This window comes from Alligator mississippiensis, chromosome 1 (assembly GCF_030867095.1).
Source record: "Alligator mississippiensis isolate rAllMis1 chromosome 1, rAllMis1, whole genome shotgun sequence".
In the NCBI taxonomy this organism is placed as follows: domain Eukaryota; kingdom Metazoa; phylum Chordata; order Crocodylia; family Alligatoridae; genus Alligator; species Alligator mississippiensis.
This window is the reverse complement of record NC_081824.1, coordinates 317,250,868-317,265,203: the sequence shown is the minus strand read 5'-3', so window position 1 is coordinate 317,265,203 and position 14,336 is coordinate 317,250,868. Positions and strand designations below refer to the sequence as shown.

Genomic DNA, 14,336 nt, shown 5'->3' with positions numbered 1-14,336 from the left:
GTTTTTTTCTTCTCTTCACAACTGTTGTGATAAAACATTTATTAGGCCTTAAAGGGTATAATTTGAAAAATAAATAGCTGATGTCAAATATTAAAACTCCCAAGAAAGAACACTGTTTGCTCACATACTTCTCATGTTTAAATGCATGTTTTGGCTTAGCTTGTACTTATCAGTTTTCAGACTCATTAATTCTTTGTGTGTGCCTCAGGCTCAGATTAAATGTAACTCTGTCCTTTCCTAGAAGAAAATAATATTAAAATTTTCAAAGCCCCTCATTTTACAAATGGTTTGAGAATTTGGTTTCCTTCCAAAAAGGAAATGTTACTGACATTATTATATTTAAAAGATCCAGTACTGTTTAGTGAATGGTGCAGCAGGTATTTGAAACAAAACTCATCATGAAATAAGTCTTAGAATTAAAATGGCTATGACTACCTCTGTTCCTGTATTACACATTCCATCACACTAGAGCTTTGAGGTTAACTGAGACCTATGTGCTCTATTATACGAAAGGTAGGAGTAGTAAGTAATTATAATTATACATGTGAATCAAATACGGGTATTTGGATATGGAGTGTTTGCAACTCTGCTTTAGCAATGCAAAGTTTGCAAAATGGGTAGGAAACCATGAAACAATGGGAAAGTAGTTTTAAATTTGGTCAGCCAGGACATAGTCATGGTGGTTAAAAGGAGTGATGACTACTGTTACCTTGGGTAGGCTTAAAGGCCTACATTTTTAAAGCAATTGAGGATAGTTGGGTATTTATAGAAACTGGTCTCCTAAATACTTTTACAAATCTGACTAGAGAGAATAGCTGGCCTGATTTTTCAAAAGTGCAGAACACTAGAAATCTCACTGAAGACGCTGGGAGCAGTAGATGTCCATACTTCTGAAAACCAGGCCAGACATAGTCAGTGTAAGTAACGTATAGACATTTTGAAATGCTTCTGTATCCCTGAATCTCATTTCAGAAGTCATCAGGATTGTATTTGGATCTTTTGATCTGCATTTTCAAATTGCTGTACCCATGTCCTGTTGTTAACATTTGCAAACGATAATAGGAATTGTTGCCGAGTTCTTAACAGAGGCTGTTGCTTACTTATGATGCTTTTAAGCAGTTCATTTGGTTACCATGAAGTAGGTTCTTGAGTATTAATTGACACAGCAAAATACCATTGGGTGCATCTACATGTGAAATGAGTGTGACACAATAAACTCTGGCACGATTTGCACCACAATTTATTGGTCCTGGGTGAAGTGTTTATGGGTGAGCCCAGGACCCTAGCCCATTGAACCAGGGTGGCACAGCCCGAGCTGGTAGGGAGCCCCAGGGGTCAGCCTTCCAGCCCAGGGCTGCTCTGACCTGGCTCAATGTACTAAAGAGGGGCTGGCTGGGGCATGAGGGTACTCCAGTGTGGGGCAAGCTGACTGGCAGCCCCCACACTGTAGCACCCTCATGCTCCAGCCTGCTTCATTATGGTCTACATCTGCATTGTGTTAGAGTAAACTCCGCCAAGGATAGTACTTATATTGGGCAGTACTAACCTATGGCAGAGTTAAGTAATTTACTCCAGCCTAATAGCTCAGCAAGTGTAGATGGAGATGCTTTCCTGTAGAGCTAATTAAGCAGCTCCATTGTAAGCATCTCCTATAGATGCCCCCATTGGGTATAATATATTTTTATTTCATAGTAGTTGTACCTGTCTTATAAACAGCAGTGTTAGACATGCGATACATTGCAGATCTTTGTGAAAAACAGCAATATTTTATCAAGCAGCCTTGATTGCCTTACCTGCCCTCTGCTGTTCTTTTTTTTCCCCTGGGGTGATTCTAATGTGTCTAGCTATTATAAACTTTGCATAGTTTGATATAGCAATTGGGTTTTTTAAAAAGGAACATTTCTTTTTTTCCATCAGTTGTGAAAAATGTCTTCCTAATTACACAGTTCCAAAACCCAACACAAATATTCTGTAATCCTCATCCAGTATATCACAACTAGGCAGGACCAGAAAGGAAAGCCTTTGATGATGGGGAATTGGAGAGTTTCATTTTTTAGCTTTCATGTGGGATAGTTTGCACTTGCCTTTAATCCCAGGAGGTCTTAAAATGTCAGATTGAAGTTGAAAATAAGGCTGACTGGAAAATCAAAACATTTTTTACTAGCCCCCCTCAATCTGCATAAAATTTGTCCTGTGATTTTATTAGGAAACTGTGAATTTGGATTTTCTTGATGAGTTCTAGTTATGATATTTTATGTGTTGGTGTTAAATCATTTCCAGAAACTTTCATGGTTCTCATTGGGCTTACCCCTGTCCACTACTCATCTACCCAAGCCTATAGGCATGTGCCAAATTAGTGAAGCTGCTTTAGGATCATCCCTAGTGGCTGCTCTGAAGCACGCTGCAGAGACAGATCTCAAGAGTGACTCCAGAAGTCTGCTCCAAACAACCTCACTGATGAACTTCCAGATTTGGAGTGGGCTTGTGGGTTGGTTGGGGAAAGGGTGCTTGGGCCTATCCTTGCCAAGACATGTTACTGCTGTAGTATAGTCAAGCCCATTGTAAATTATGTATTATATGTAAATTATATAACTAGAATAAAGAAACTGGGTCCAATATAATTTTCAACAATAATTTTTAAAACTAAAGCATTTTCATTTTTTTCTGTAACATTTATGGCAAAAGCAAAGTATACCATAATGGGTACACCAAGGCTGTTTTTATCAGGGCTAAGTCCTTCAAGGATCCCCTTTCAGTTCTGTTACAGCAAGGTACATATTTGACACACAAGTACATAAATAGTTCCAGTGTTTTAAGTCAATTAAGGTAGGAGTGCTCTGAATCCTGCAGAATTAGGATCACTTGCAAAATTTAATTCTGCCATGACTATAAACAAATAGATTGTCATCCCAAATTCATTTGATAAAACAGTAATATTATATCATACTCCTGTGTATTTCTATAGCTACATATATAACTCTGTTACTGATAGATCAAGATGCTATATTTACTTGAATACAAGATGAGGTCCCCTCTAGTTAGTATGGGGAAAAAGCCCCTCATCTTATAACTGCACACAAGAAATTCTCACTGAATACATTGTCTAGCATTAAACTACAGTACTGCCAAAAGGAACATGTGCTCAGCAATAGAAGCCATCTAGCAAGCTGATTAAATGCAGCTAACACTGAGTATGGCCCATGTTGGATCAAAAGTATAAGTTGGTACAACCCATATGAATAAGACATATGATAGTGCCCATCAAATGCAGTCCCGCTGACCACTGACTCTTTTTCAGGTTATGGTGAGCCACACCATTGCATACTCAGAATCCCTCTGTCAGCTCCCCCCCCCCAGCCTGGTGTATATGATTGATTAGTTTTTATCAGGGCTAAGTCCTTGCCCTCCATGAGGTGAAGCCTGACTGGTTTGCCCTGTGCCTCATCTGCACATACATTTTTTGAGCATCACAGGATTTATAACAAGAACACCCAGTTTCAGTTATAAGTGGGGCCTACTTAGCACATAGCTCCTTTGTGGGGGGTATATGGAGTGTATATATATACTGAGCAGTGCTGAGCTGTGGGGTCACCATAGAGGGCAGGGCCATACTAATCATATGTGCCAGGCTGAGAGGAGGAGTGACAGAAGAATTGTGGATGAACTGTATGCAAGGTCATGGCTCACCATGGCTTGAAATATTGGTGACTCTGGTGGGGCTAGTCCAGTGAACTACATGTTAAATCATGAGACTTTTGGCTTTTGGATAATACCATGCATAGTTTGTTACATATAAGTACAGTAAAATCCCTGTTATCCAGCATTTGGGAAACTGGAACACACTATTAACCAAATTTTCTGGCTGGGGGGGGAGTGCGAAAGCTTGCACATGGCATCCACTGCCACCCATCACCCTATGCTACAGCTGCTCTGTGTGTGGCTGCCAACACCTTCCCCCCTCCCCCTCCCTCCCTCTCCCGCTCCATGTCTGGCCAAAAACCACCGGCTCAGGTAACTGGCATTTTTGGATACCCGGCACCCTGCATTCTCCACTGGTGCTGGATAACAGGGATTTTAGTGTAGATGTCAAAAGTGCTCCTTAAATGTGGGTTTATCAGGTATCTGTCCCACAAGTTGCATCCATTCTGAAGGAACTGAGTCTATGGTTACTACATGCAAATTGCTACAGCCATGTTTAATTTCAAGGTTGTTGTTTTTCAAATTTGTTTTTCACTTCTACATGCTCAGGGAGAGCAGGATATGACAGTAAGGGGAAGGGGAAGAGGCTATCAGGGAAAAGAGTTGGGGGGGAAGCAGAGAGCAAAGGGCTACTTAATCCCCTAGTTTTATTTTCCCTGCTCTAGCAATGGGAGGGGGATAAATTCAAGGCAAACCTCTAATAGTTAGATTCTATACCTGGAAAATGGTAACAAATGTATAAATTTTTCATATATAGAATCTAATTATTGGGGGTTACCTTACAATCACGGTCACCTTTGTTCAATTAAATACAATATATATCTTGTCTTCAAAAGTAAAGCACCCTAATTCTTGCATACTTGAGAATGTGGTCTTATCTTTTGAATTACTTATTTTGGTCTAAATTTGGGATACACTTGGATTATTTGTATTATAATAGCATGTGAGGTGAGGCCTACTCAGAATATCAAGGACCCATCATACTAGTTGCTATACAAATGCATTGTAAGAGATGGTCTGTTCCCAAACAGTGTATAGTATAACTGGTTAAGATGGACAAAAATTGCTTGTTTCAGTTTTACAGGTGAAGTGTTAGGGAGGCTCATTTAGCTTCTGAAACAGGGTGGGACCCAGAACTCCTAAAACTGTCTCCAGTGTCTTTACTGGGAAACCATCCTGCTTCCCTTAGCAGGGTGCAGAGTACTGAGTATCCTCCTCTTCGGGGCTGATCATAACCTTTATCTGAAGCAAGATTTCTCAAGTATTTTTCTGCACAGAGATTCTTGGGCAGCTGTGTGCAATGGTGTGAATTTTTTCCGAGCTCTTGCAGTGTGAATAATGTCACTACCTTAACAATTACAACTAAAAATGATGTTGTCATGTTAATGTCAAAGATCCTTTAAAAAAAATTATGTCCTCTCTATATCTGTTGGTCATGTTTCAGCAATGGTTATGATTTATTTATACAGATGAAATTTTCAGAAAATGACTATTTTGGCAATGTACTACAGACCCGCAAGTACACGGCCCAGTCTGACTTCTATTGGCTTAGAAAAGAAGTTCCAAAAACTGAGTGAGTAGACAAATATGATATATATAATCACACGTCTGTTGGAAAAATACTACAGAAGAAGAAAAATCAACTATGCAGAAATGCGTATAAACATTTCTATGCTTAAAATCTTTTGTAAAAGTTTGGGGTGGTGATGATTTAGCACACACTATTCATATGCATAGAGCTTAAAGTTTGTATTTAATTAAAAATGGTAATGGAATTTCAATTAAAATTGGATTATTTCTTTTTGTCACAGTAAGAATTTGGAATGACACAGCAGGGAATTTTATGCAATACATTTTCTATTAATAGAATTGCAATTAAGAGATAATGAGTAATTACTATTAGCAGACAACATTATTAGTTACCTGCTGCTGATAGTAGTGATGTGGAATAAAAGAGAACTAATTTAATTTAACGTTTTAAAATTTATTTTTAAAAAAAGCCATGAGAACATGCAGAATGCCAGAACACATGCAAGTAATCAGTTCTCTTTTCTTACTGGTGGGTAATCAAATCCTTATAATGCTAATTAAAACATAAACAGAAATCAGGTTGTCTAATCATGTTATTTAAAATTAGCCCTTGTACATAAAAATATATATTTAAATTAAGCACCTCGGCATCACTGTGCTGATCTTATCTCTCTATAAACTCTGATATCCTTACACATATTGGTTTGTATTTTATTCCCTGGGTGGTTTCCTTGACTTCAGTGAATCTACTCAATGGGTAAGGCAGTATGTTTCTTACTACAGTAGTAAGAATGTGGCCCTCTATTTTTTAAACATAATAAGGGCTTTTAGCAGCTTAACTTCAGTGACAATATTCACAGCTAAAATCTCATGCACATGATGCTTTAAAATTGCAAGGGTTAATCCTGAAGGGATAATTCTGAAGACTCTGCTATATCCTTGGATTCCACAGCTAGATCATAATAATATATTAGTTTTGCCCAATATGAGCTACCATAGAGCAGTGAAATAATATTTGCTTTCTTATAGAAATGGAGATAAACATTTTTTATCTTTCATTCTCTTGAAAGGAATTTTTAGTTGCGCTAATGTGCACTGAATAGGGTCTTGGCATGATGGAAAATTTCAACTAGAAGGAAATTAATTGGGATGTAATCTCTGAAATGTATACCTTTAGGGCCATACTCTGAGAACTGTCACATCACTGGAATGCTTAAAAAATAAAGAACTGTTCAGCGGGAGACTGAATAATTTCTCTCTTATCCTATTTTTTTTTCTCCTTTCATTCAAGGATTTCCTGAAGGCAGCTTCTCTATCACCTTATTCATGCCCTAGTCTGGTAGATCAGTTCTCTTCTGACTTTGTCTTGCATGCAATATTAAAAACCAGATTTAAGAAAAGATATATAGAAATCTAATGGCCACATAGAGTGAGACTGTAGGTCTTCCTGGGCATGTCTATATGCATGTTGATATGTGCCCCCAGGGTTGCAGCAAGTTGAGCCAGGTCAGAGCAGCCCTGGCTGGCAGCCTGCCTGCTTGTGGAGGGAAGTGGGAGGTGCTTAGGGGGTGGGGGTGGGGGTCAGCCTGCCACCTCGAGGATGCTCCGACCTGGCTCAGTGTACTGCAGACATGCTAGCTGGGGCACGAGGGTGCTCCAGTGCCAGACCAGCCAGTAGGCTGACCCTGCACTGAAGCATCCTCATGCCCCAGCCAGTCAGCTCCCATGGAATGCTTCAATCACCCCACCATCTCAGCGTTCACGAGCTGCACCGGGTACCTCAAGGTACATAGAAAAAATATATAAATCTGTGTCTATGGCTGAATCGCTGATTCTGTGGATCAGAATCGAATCTTCAGATTCCAATTTGGCTGAATCGGGACAGCGATCCAAATCAGCTAATCGAATCACAAATCAGGCTGAATCCGAATCGAATACTGCCTGCTTCGCACACCCCTATGATGCACATAGGGGGCTGCAGTTAGAACGTGACCATCTTTTTTTCATTGAAAGTTGGCATTGTGACAAACATAGGTGCCTCTCCAAAAAACGGGGAAATGATTGCAAGAATTTTCAAAATTCCCCCTCTCCCTTAGTTTTTACATCTGACTCTAGTTTTAATAAGAGAAAATACCAGGAATGTATAGAGGAACAGCTTGCAATTGGGATGGACGAGGCACTGGAACTCATACATGACATAAGTACTGGTGTTAGTGGAGTACTTCAAGCAAGGGGGCTGTTAGAGCAGTGGACAAGGAAAAAGATGCTATCTACAGTCAGTTGAGCTGATTAGAGCAAAGGGAAGGGAAAGCTGGGGCAGTGTGGAGAAGGTTAAAGTAGTCCAGCTGAAAGAGGATGAAAGATGGGAGTTTTTAAAGGATTTGTCATCTGTTTCTAGGACCATACACACACCTATTTTTTAACCCAAATTTGAATGTCCAGAGGACAATAACCTGGTTATCTCAATGACTGGATATATATTTTGTAGCCTTCACTGCAAACTTATAAGCAGTGTCTGTGAAAATTTGTTTCTATTTCCACAGGACAAAATCTGACACTAGAATGAATATGTTCATACCTCTTTGTTTGGCACTTGTTTAATATTAATCCTCCTCCTCTGAAACCTGGACATCTTCTCCAAGATTTTTTAAGTCTGGCAAAATATTTCATCATGCTCAAATGAATTCAGATGCTGGGGAGTTGCTGACAATCTTGTTGGGAGACTGGGAGAGACAGAGTGTAAACAAGAATGAGCAAAAAAGCAATAAAAACTCTAAGTACTAGGAAGCCATTTATATCTGTTGAGCTTTCCTTGTCCCTTTTTGTTTTATTTCAATTTTTTTGAGGGTTCCTTGATCCCTGCCCCGTTGTTGCTTGTAATCTCTAGTGCTCTGTGATTTCCCAGTTTTCCTTTATAGGTGTTACTGGGAATCAAGGTCCCAAGGTTTCCACTGCACTTTTTTGATGGCTGTAGCTCAGGAAGGTCACACCTGCATGCACTCTAGCCACATGAAAATCAGTGAGCATGCTGCCTGAGATATACTAAGTTATTTGCTCAGTAATCCTGTAGGTAGGCTAGGCTGTCCAGTCAAAGGGAAGGCTTAAGAAGCCACTTGTGGCTTTTTTCCCATTCTGTGAACATCATTTTGAGCGGTGATCTAGTGGGGCTAGTGTGTCCAGTATTACCACAGCTTTCACAGGCCTCCCCTGTTCCTGTACCCAGGGAGAGAGAACACATAACCTGTTCAAGGATTCTTAATGCCTGGTGACTTATTATTACAAAATAAAGTGCATTATTAATAAGTGAAATGAGGAAATATTGTTTTTAAAGATAGTCTGCCATTTTACTAATTTCTTTTATGTCCTTTTCTTATAGGAGAAGGCTTCATAGTACTGTGTTTCAGTTTCAAGCACTATTAATGACCCTATGCTGTCTTTTATTTTGAACTGGTTCTAGTGAACTGTGGATTCATGCATTTGTAGACTTTTTTTTACAAATGATCTTTGCTATTTTATTTTTCACTACTTTGGATTAAGAGAATCAAGCCCATGTACACCTGAATGACCTCATCTGGATCCAGTGTCCTTTCAAAAACTCATCTTAGTATAAAATAGTTTTAGCTTTATATTTTTTGCCATTCCCTGCACTCCTCTCTCTCCCCCTGGCCTTCCAATCCTCTCTTTTCACATTGTCAGAGCAGCATGTTTACTCCAGATGGTAGAAGGGCTGATGCCACAATAATGGGCGTAACAGGGAAATATGAACACCTACATCCTCTAAAGTCACTGTTAATGCTTTCATATCAGCTAGAAGAGGTTGCCCTTTCTCATTTCTGATAGAAATTGCTTCTTTACAGACATTAAGTCTACAGTTCTGTGCTCAGTGCTTTTCTGATTGCTTGTGATGCTGCAGGACATTGCTGTGCTGCAAAAGGGACATGATTTCTTTACATGTAAATAGCAGATGATGAAACCACTAATTAAAATTGTAACTAAAAGATGTTAGGACATTTACAGGAAATGTTGATGCTATGTTCTTTCTTCTATTTTTATGGTTAGATATTATCTCACAGGAAGGATAGAAAAATCAAGTATGGCTTTAAAATTTTGGAAGAATCTAGAATATATGCCCAAATAGAGAATAGAAGGAGCAACAGTAGTTTCTTCACTTTAAATTTAATACACAAACATAATTTTTTCTTCATAAAGTCTTTAGGTATGATTATTTCCCTTTTTAGTGCAATAAGATAAAATCTGATCTCATTGAAAGGGCACAAGATATTCAAAATAAGGTTGAGTTTAATTTGAAAACAATGGCATTTCAGTGATTTAACTATAGATGCTGCTTTTTAATATGCACATCACTGTGGTACCCAAGTGCCATGTATAAATCTGTGACCTACACTATTGTTGTCAGTAAGGTACTTTTATTCTCCCTTACTCCCTGGATACAGCTAATGTTTCTATCTGGTTAAAAAATGTTTCACTGAGAAATTATTCAAGGTCATGCTTCAACCCTCATTAAATATGGGAAGCTTGCAAGAAATGGGCTTTGCATAAGTTTTTGGCTCATTCTGATCTCAGAATATTCTGTTCATTACCCCAAAACATTTTACCATGGGCTCTGTCCTCATTGAGAAAGAAACAGTTTCCAAAATAGCCAGACCCCAAACCAAGTCTTCATGGTTATTATAAGGAATGTGAAGTGGATCCAGACTGAACTGGCAGCCAGTTAAATGTTCATTCTTTCTTGTAGGCTGCTGAGTGTTGCATAAATTGACATTTCTATCAGCTTTTGAAGATGGAAATTTAGGCAGAATGAGATATAGTAATCTCATTTTGAAGTTAGAACTACATGGCATAAAGTGTAGCACCAACAATGGGACTAAATGCTCAGCACCAACAATGGGACTAAATAATGTATTTCCACTCTTTTAACTTCTTTGTTTCAGTATTCCCCAAGTGTTTGACTATAACTCATCGACTTGAATTGACAGCACTTGGGGGTTCCAAAGTTACCTCCCTTTCAAATACAAGCCAGGCCCTTCCATGATGAGGCAAAGTTAGGTACACTCAGTTAGGCATGGTTGCTTCCAAATGACTGCACCACATCATTAAAAATAGTTAATCTGGTTAATAGTTATTGTGAATGAATGTGAAACGAAAAAAATTTTCAATCCTAGTAAATGTTTCCTTTTCTTGACCCTTCTTCACCACAAGCACAAACCTTCATCTGACTTTCTTTATCTTCCTAATTTAATATGCTGTTTCATCACTTTATTACAAAGAACACTCTTGGGGGCTGGAGGGGAGTCTTCAGTTTCTCCAAAATAAACTCAGCAGGGAGCATTATCTTGGCAATTAGAGTCTACAAAATGATGGATGGGTAAGAGATGCATATAACTTCATCCTTTGATGTTTTAATTGATTAATTCTCTGGTTCCTGCAGTGTAAAATAGACTGCACAACTCTAAACATCAAGTGCGAGAGAGAGGCAGATAAATGTATCGATTAAGAGAAGCACACTACCATTTTAAGATACCATCCTTTATTGCACAATTTAACTAAGAATTGCAATTGGCAGCAAAAGCACATTAAGAATATAACTCACCAGATAACTAATTCAGAGGCTGATGCTATTTTAAAACAGTTATGGTGTACTTCAGTGATACTTACAGCATGCATTTTCAATTTTCTGTCATGATACATTTTCTAGGTTCTCAATAAGTGCTCTCTTATTCTTTCTATCCTATTTTCTTCATATGCGCCATTGCGCTCTCAACTCTCTTCTCACCCAGTGCAATCTCTTAAATCCATTCTTAATGCAGATATTTAACAGATCCCAACCCAGTCTCTTCTTCCCCTGACCTACAGGCTGTCCAGTTTTGGCAGAGCCATGTCTAGGCACGAAGTGGCTGCTTGCTTCCAGTATTGAAGCACTGCAGACCTCCTTTATTAGAGAGTACTTAATAGGGCTGTGTGAAGCTCGGTTGCTGATTCAATTTGGCAGAGATTTGGCCTGATTTGGTGGCTGAATTTCCGAATCCGAATTGAATCAGGAGACCCTTTAATCTCTCCAAATGGAACTGGAACCCTCTGAATCGATTTGGAAAGATGGAGAAAGATTTGTCGATTCAGACATAGACACAGCTTTAAATGTTTTTTCTACATACCCCAAGGTACCAGGTGGCTTGTGAATACTAAGTTGCTGGGATGGATGGAGCATCCCACAGGAGTGCAAGGGGGGTCCCCAGTACGCTCAGTAGCAGACCCAGAAGTGGACCAGAAGCACTGTTGCTTCTGGATTAGGCCAAATTGAATTCGATGGGGGGACCCCCTGCATTTCCCCAGCTTGGCAACTGGTGTCTCCTGGGTCTGGGGGGGGCACCCAGGGTCCCCTGTGGCTGACCACCAAGTCGGGGAGGTGTGGGAGGGCCCTCCAGTGTGCTTGGCAGTGGACCCAGAAGTGGACTGGAAGTACTTCTGGTCAGCTTCTGGGTTCACTGCCGAGCATGTGGGGACCCCCTCCCTTGTGCTCCTGTGGGACGCTTCATCTGCTCCAGCATTGGAGCATTCATGAGCTGCACCTGGTACCTCGAGGTATATAGAAAAAACATTTAAAGTTGCTTCTCCGAATCAGCATTGAATCTTCAGATTCGGCAAAATTGTATCGGGGACAGTGATCCGAATCAATGAATCGAATCACTGTTCCTGATTCGGGCTGAGTCCAAATCGACTAGTGCTCGTTTTGCTCACCCCTAGTACTTACAGCATATTGCCTGCTTGAGTGTATAAGAGTTTGTTCACATCGTATGAGGCACGGGGAAAGGAGCATGGGACTGGAATGAGCCATCTGGGCTATCAAGTCCAGTTACATTCTCAGGTAACCATTTGGTGATCTTATGGCAGGAATCCAATTATTTTGGAAATGAATAAAGTGGTCTCTTGAATTTGGCTTTAAAAGCATAGATGCACCCCAAGCAAAAGTACATCTATGGATGCCACAGTTGCTGTTGCCAGCTTGGCCATTGCCACAACCCCTCCTGTCCAGGATGCAGAACTGAGTGATTATTATGTCACTTCTGTGAACCTTTGTAAAGGCACCTACTATTGTTACTGGTCCAAAACCGGTCCGGATGTTTATCCATATGAGGGCTTAAGGAACAGGCATGCATAATGTACTACAAAAAACCTCTCTAAAATTTTACTTTTAAATTCTACCTTTCTAAAGGGGAATGAAAATGCTTAATATAGAGTCATTGTAAAAGCATTCACTGAAATTTATTTTTCAAGATTTTTTTAATCCCCTGGGTACTGCATTAGGCCCAAAGACCACCAATTGAACAGCCCTGGTAGCTGGTGACAGCCCTGTTGATTTAGAAGTATCAACATGAAGAATAACAAGGAAAGATTAATACCAATTGAAAATCCTTATTTGCAAGCTACTGCTTTATTTTGAGTTTATTATCAACTATGTTTTTGTTAATAAGTGACTTTGGAGGGACAGTGTAGGATAATACTTGTAGAGCAGCATTTTACATCCTGCCTTGAGTGGGGGCCTGGATTAGATGAACTTGTGAGGCTTCTCCCAGCCCTACTTTCCTATGATTCCTGTGATCTTCTAGCATTAACTAACCTGTGTAAAGAACAGTTCAAATATGTAATCAGTATCTTTACTCGAGTCAGTAGTCCAATTGGAGGCAATATGTTAGATATGTGACTTAAAAGCCTAATCCAACAAACATATATTTATAGGGAATATAGACCCCTCAGCCAGAGCTGTAGATTCTGGTAGGGGGGCCTTATGCCTAGTTCCCTTTCTGGATCTGGTCTTCAGTCCTTTTTCATTATCCTCTGGACCTCACTACAGAGTGCTTCACTATTAACCACTGATTTGTAGTTATTGAAAGCCATCACACCCTCCCCAGGCCCCTGGAATATGTTTACTGAAGAGATCTGTTCTCTTAACTCAACAATCATGCCTCCCACCATTCTGCACATTTATGGGAGGATGCCATAATGTTTCGATCAGGGATCAAATCCTAATTATGCCATTACCATTAGCCAGTGCAGGGGGAAATCTGGGATCATAATACTGGGCACCCCCTGCACTGGCAAATAGAAAGGCAGGTCAAGTGAACTGGTACAGTCCTAAGACAGGGACCAATAAACATCCGTAAGAACTACTTCACAGTTAGGGCGGCTAGAATCTGGAACCAGCTTCCAAGGGAAGTGGTGCTGGCTCCTACCCTGGTGGTCTTTAAGAAGCGGCTTGCTGCCTACCTGACTGGGGTCACTTGAGCCCAGTTTTCCTCCTGCCCAGGCAGGCAGTCAGACTTGAAGATCTACAAGGTCCCTTCCGACCCTACTTCTTTGATTCTATGAAACATCTGATGTCCTATTTAATGGTTTCACTTAATGATTCAGAACTATGATATGGGCCTGTTGAGAGGCCAGATGCACCCTGGGAAGGGGGCTGAATGCACAGGGGCTGAGTGAGAGGCCAGGTCAGCTTGGAGAATGAGGAGCTGAGTACACAAGGGCCTAGTGAGGAGCCAGGCAAGCCCTGGAAGAAGGGCTGGGAGTTAGTGGGCCTGTTGAGGAGCTAGGCAAGCCCTGAGCCTAGGGACAGACATTCAAAAAGCCTGAGCCTGAATTGATTCAATCTTTGCAGGGTAGTCTAACCTGGCTAGGCTAAATCAGTCTTGTAACCTGACAGATATCCCAGAAATGCAGGCACATGCCTTCAGTGTCTCAGACTAGAAGCCAGGGGGTGGGGGCGGTACTAGAACAACCCTCCCTTCCACAGCATGGAGCTGAGCGGGGCATGGCCAGGCTCCCACAGGTGCTCTGATTAGCCCAGCAGGGAATTGATAACAGTGTTGATCACCCAATTAAGAAAACAATGGAGGGACACTACCAGCTACTTGTTGACTCTGCCTGTTGATTCAGCACAACCATACCCAGCATGTGGTCTGCTAGCTAATATACAGACACCTCCTCAGCAAGGCAGATGGGAGGGGGGAATTTCTGCTTAGCAGGGAGTGGTGAGAGGAGAGGGGATGCAGCTCACAGTCTCTGGAGCTCCAGCCAGAGTGGAGGGGAGG

At 40.6% G+C, this 14,336-nt stretch overlaps 1 protein-coding gene across 2 annotated transcripts in view; it reads left to right on the top strand.

The window, feature by feature from the left end:
- PHEX (phosphate regulating endopeptidase X-linked) overlaps positions 1-14,336 on the top strand; it is a 176,973-nt gene that overhangs the window by 127,649 nt on the left and 34,988 nt on the right. For both annotated transcript variants that reach the window (XM_006260602.4, XM_059720851.1), the window contains one exon: positions 5,169-5,272. In XM_006260602.4, coding sequence (XP_006260664.1) covers positions 5,169-5,272 — 104 coding nt within the window. The remainder of the gene's footprint in view (positions 1-5,168; positions 5,273-14,336) is intronic.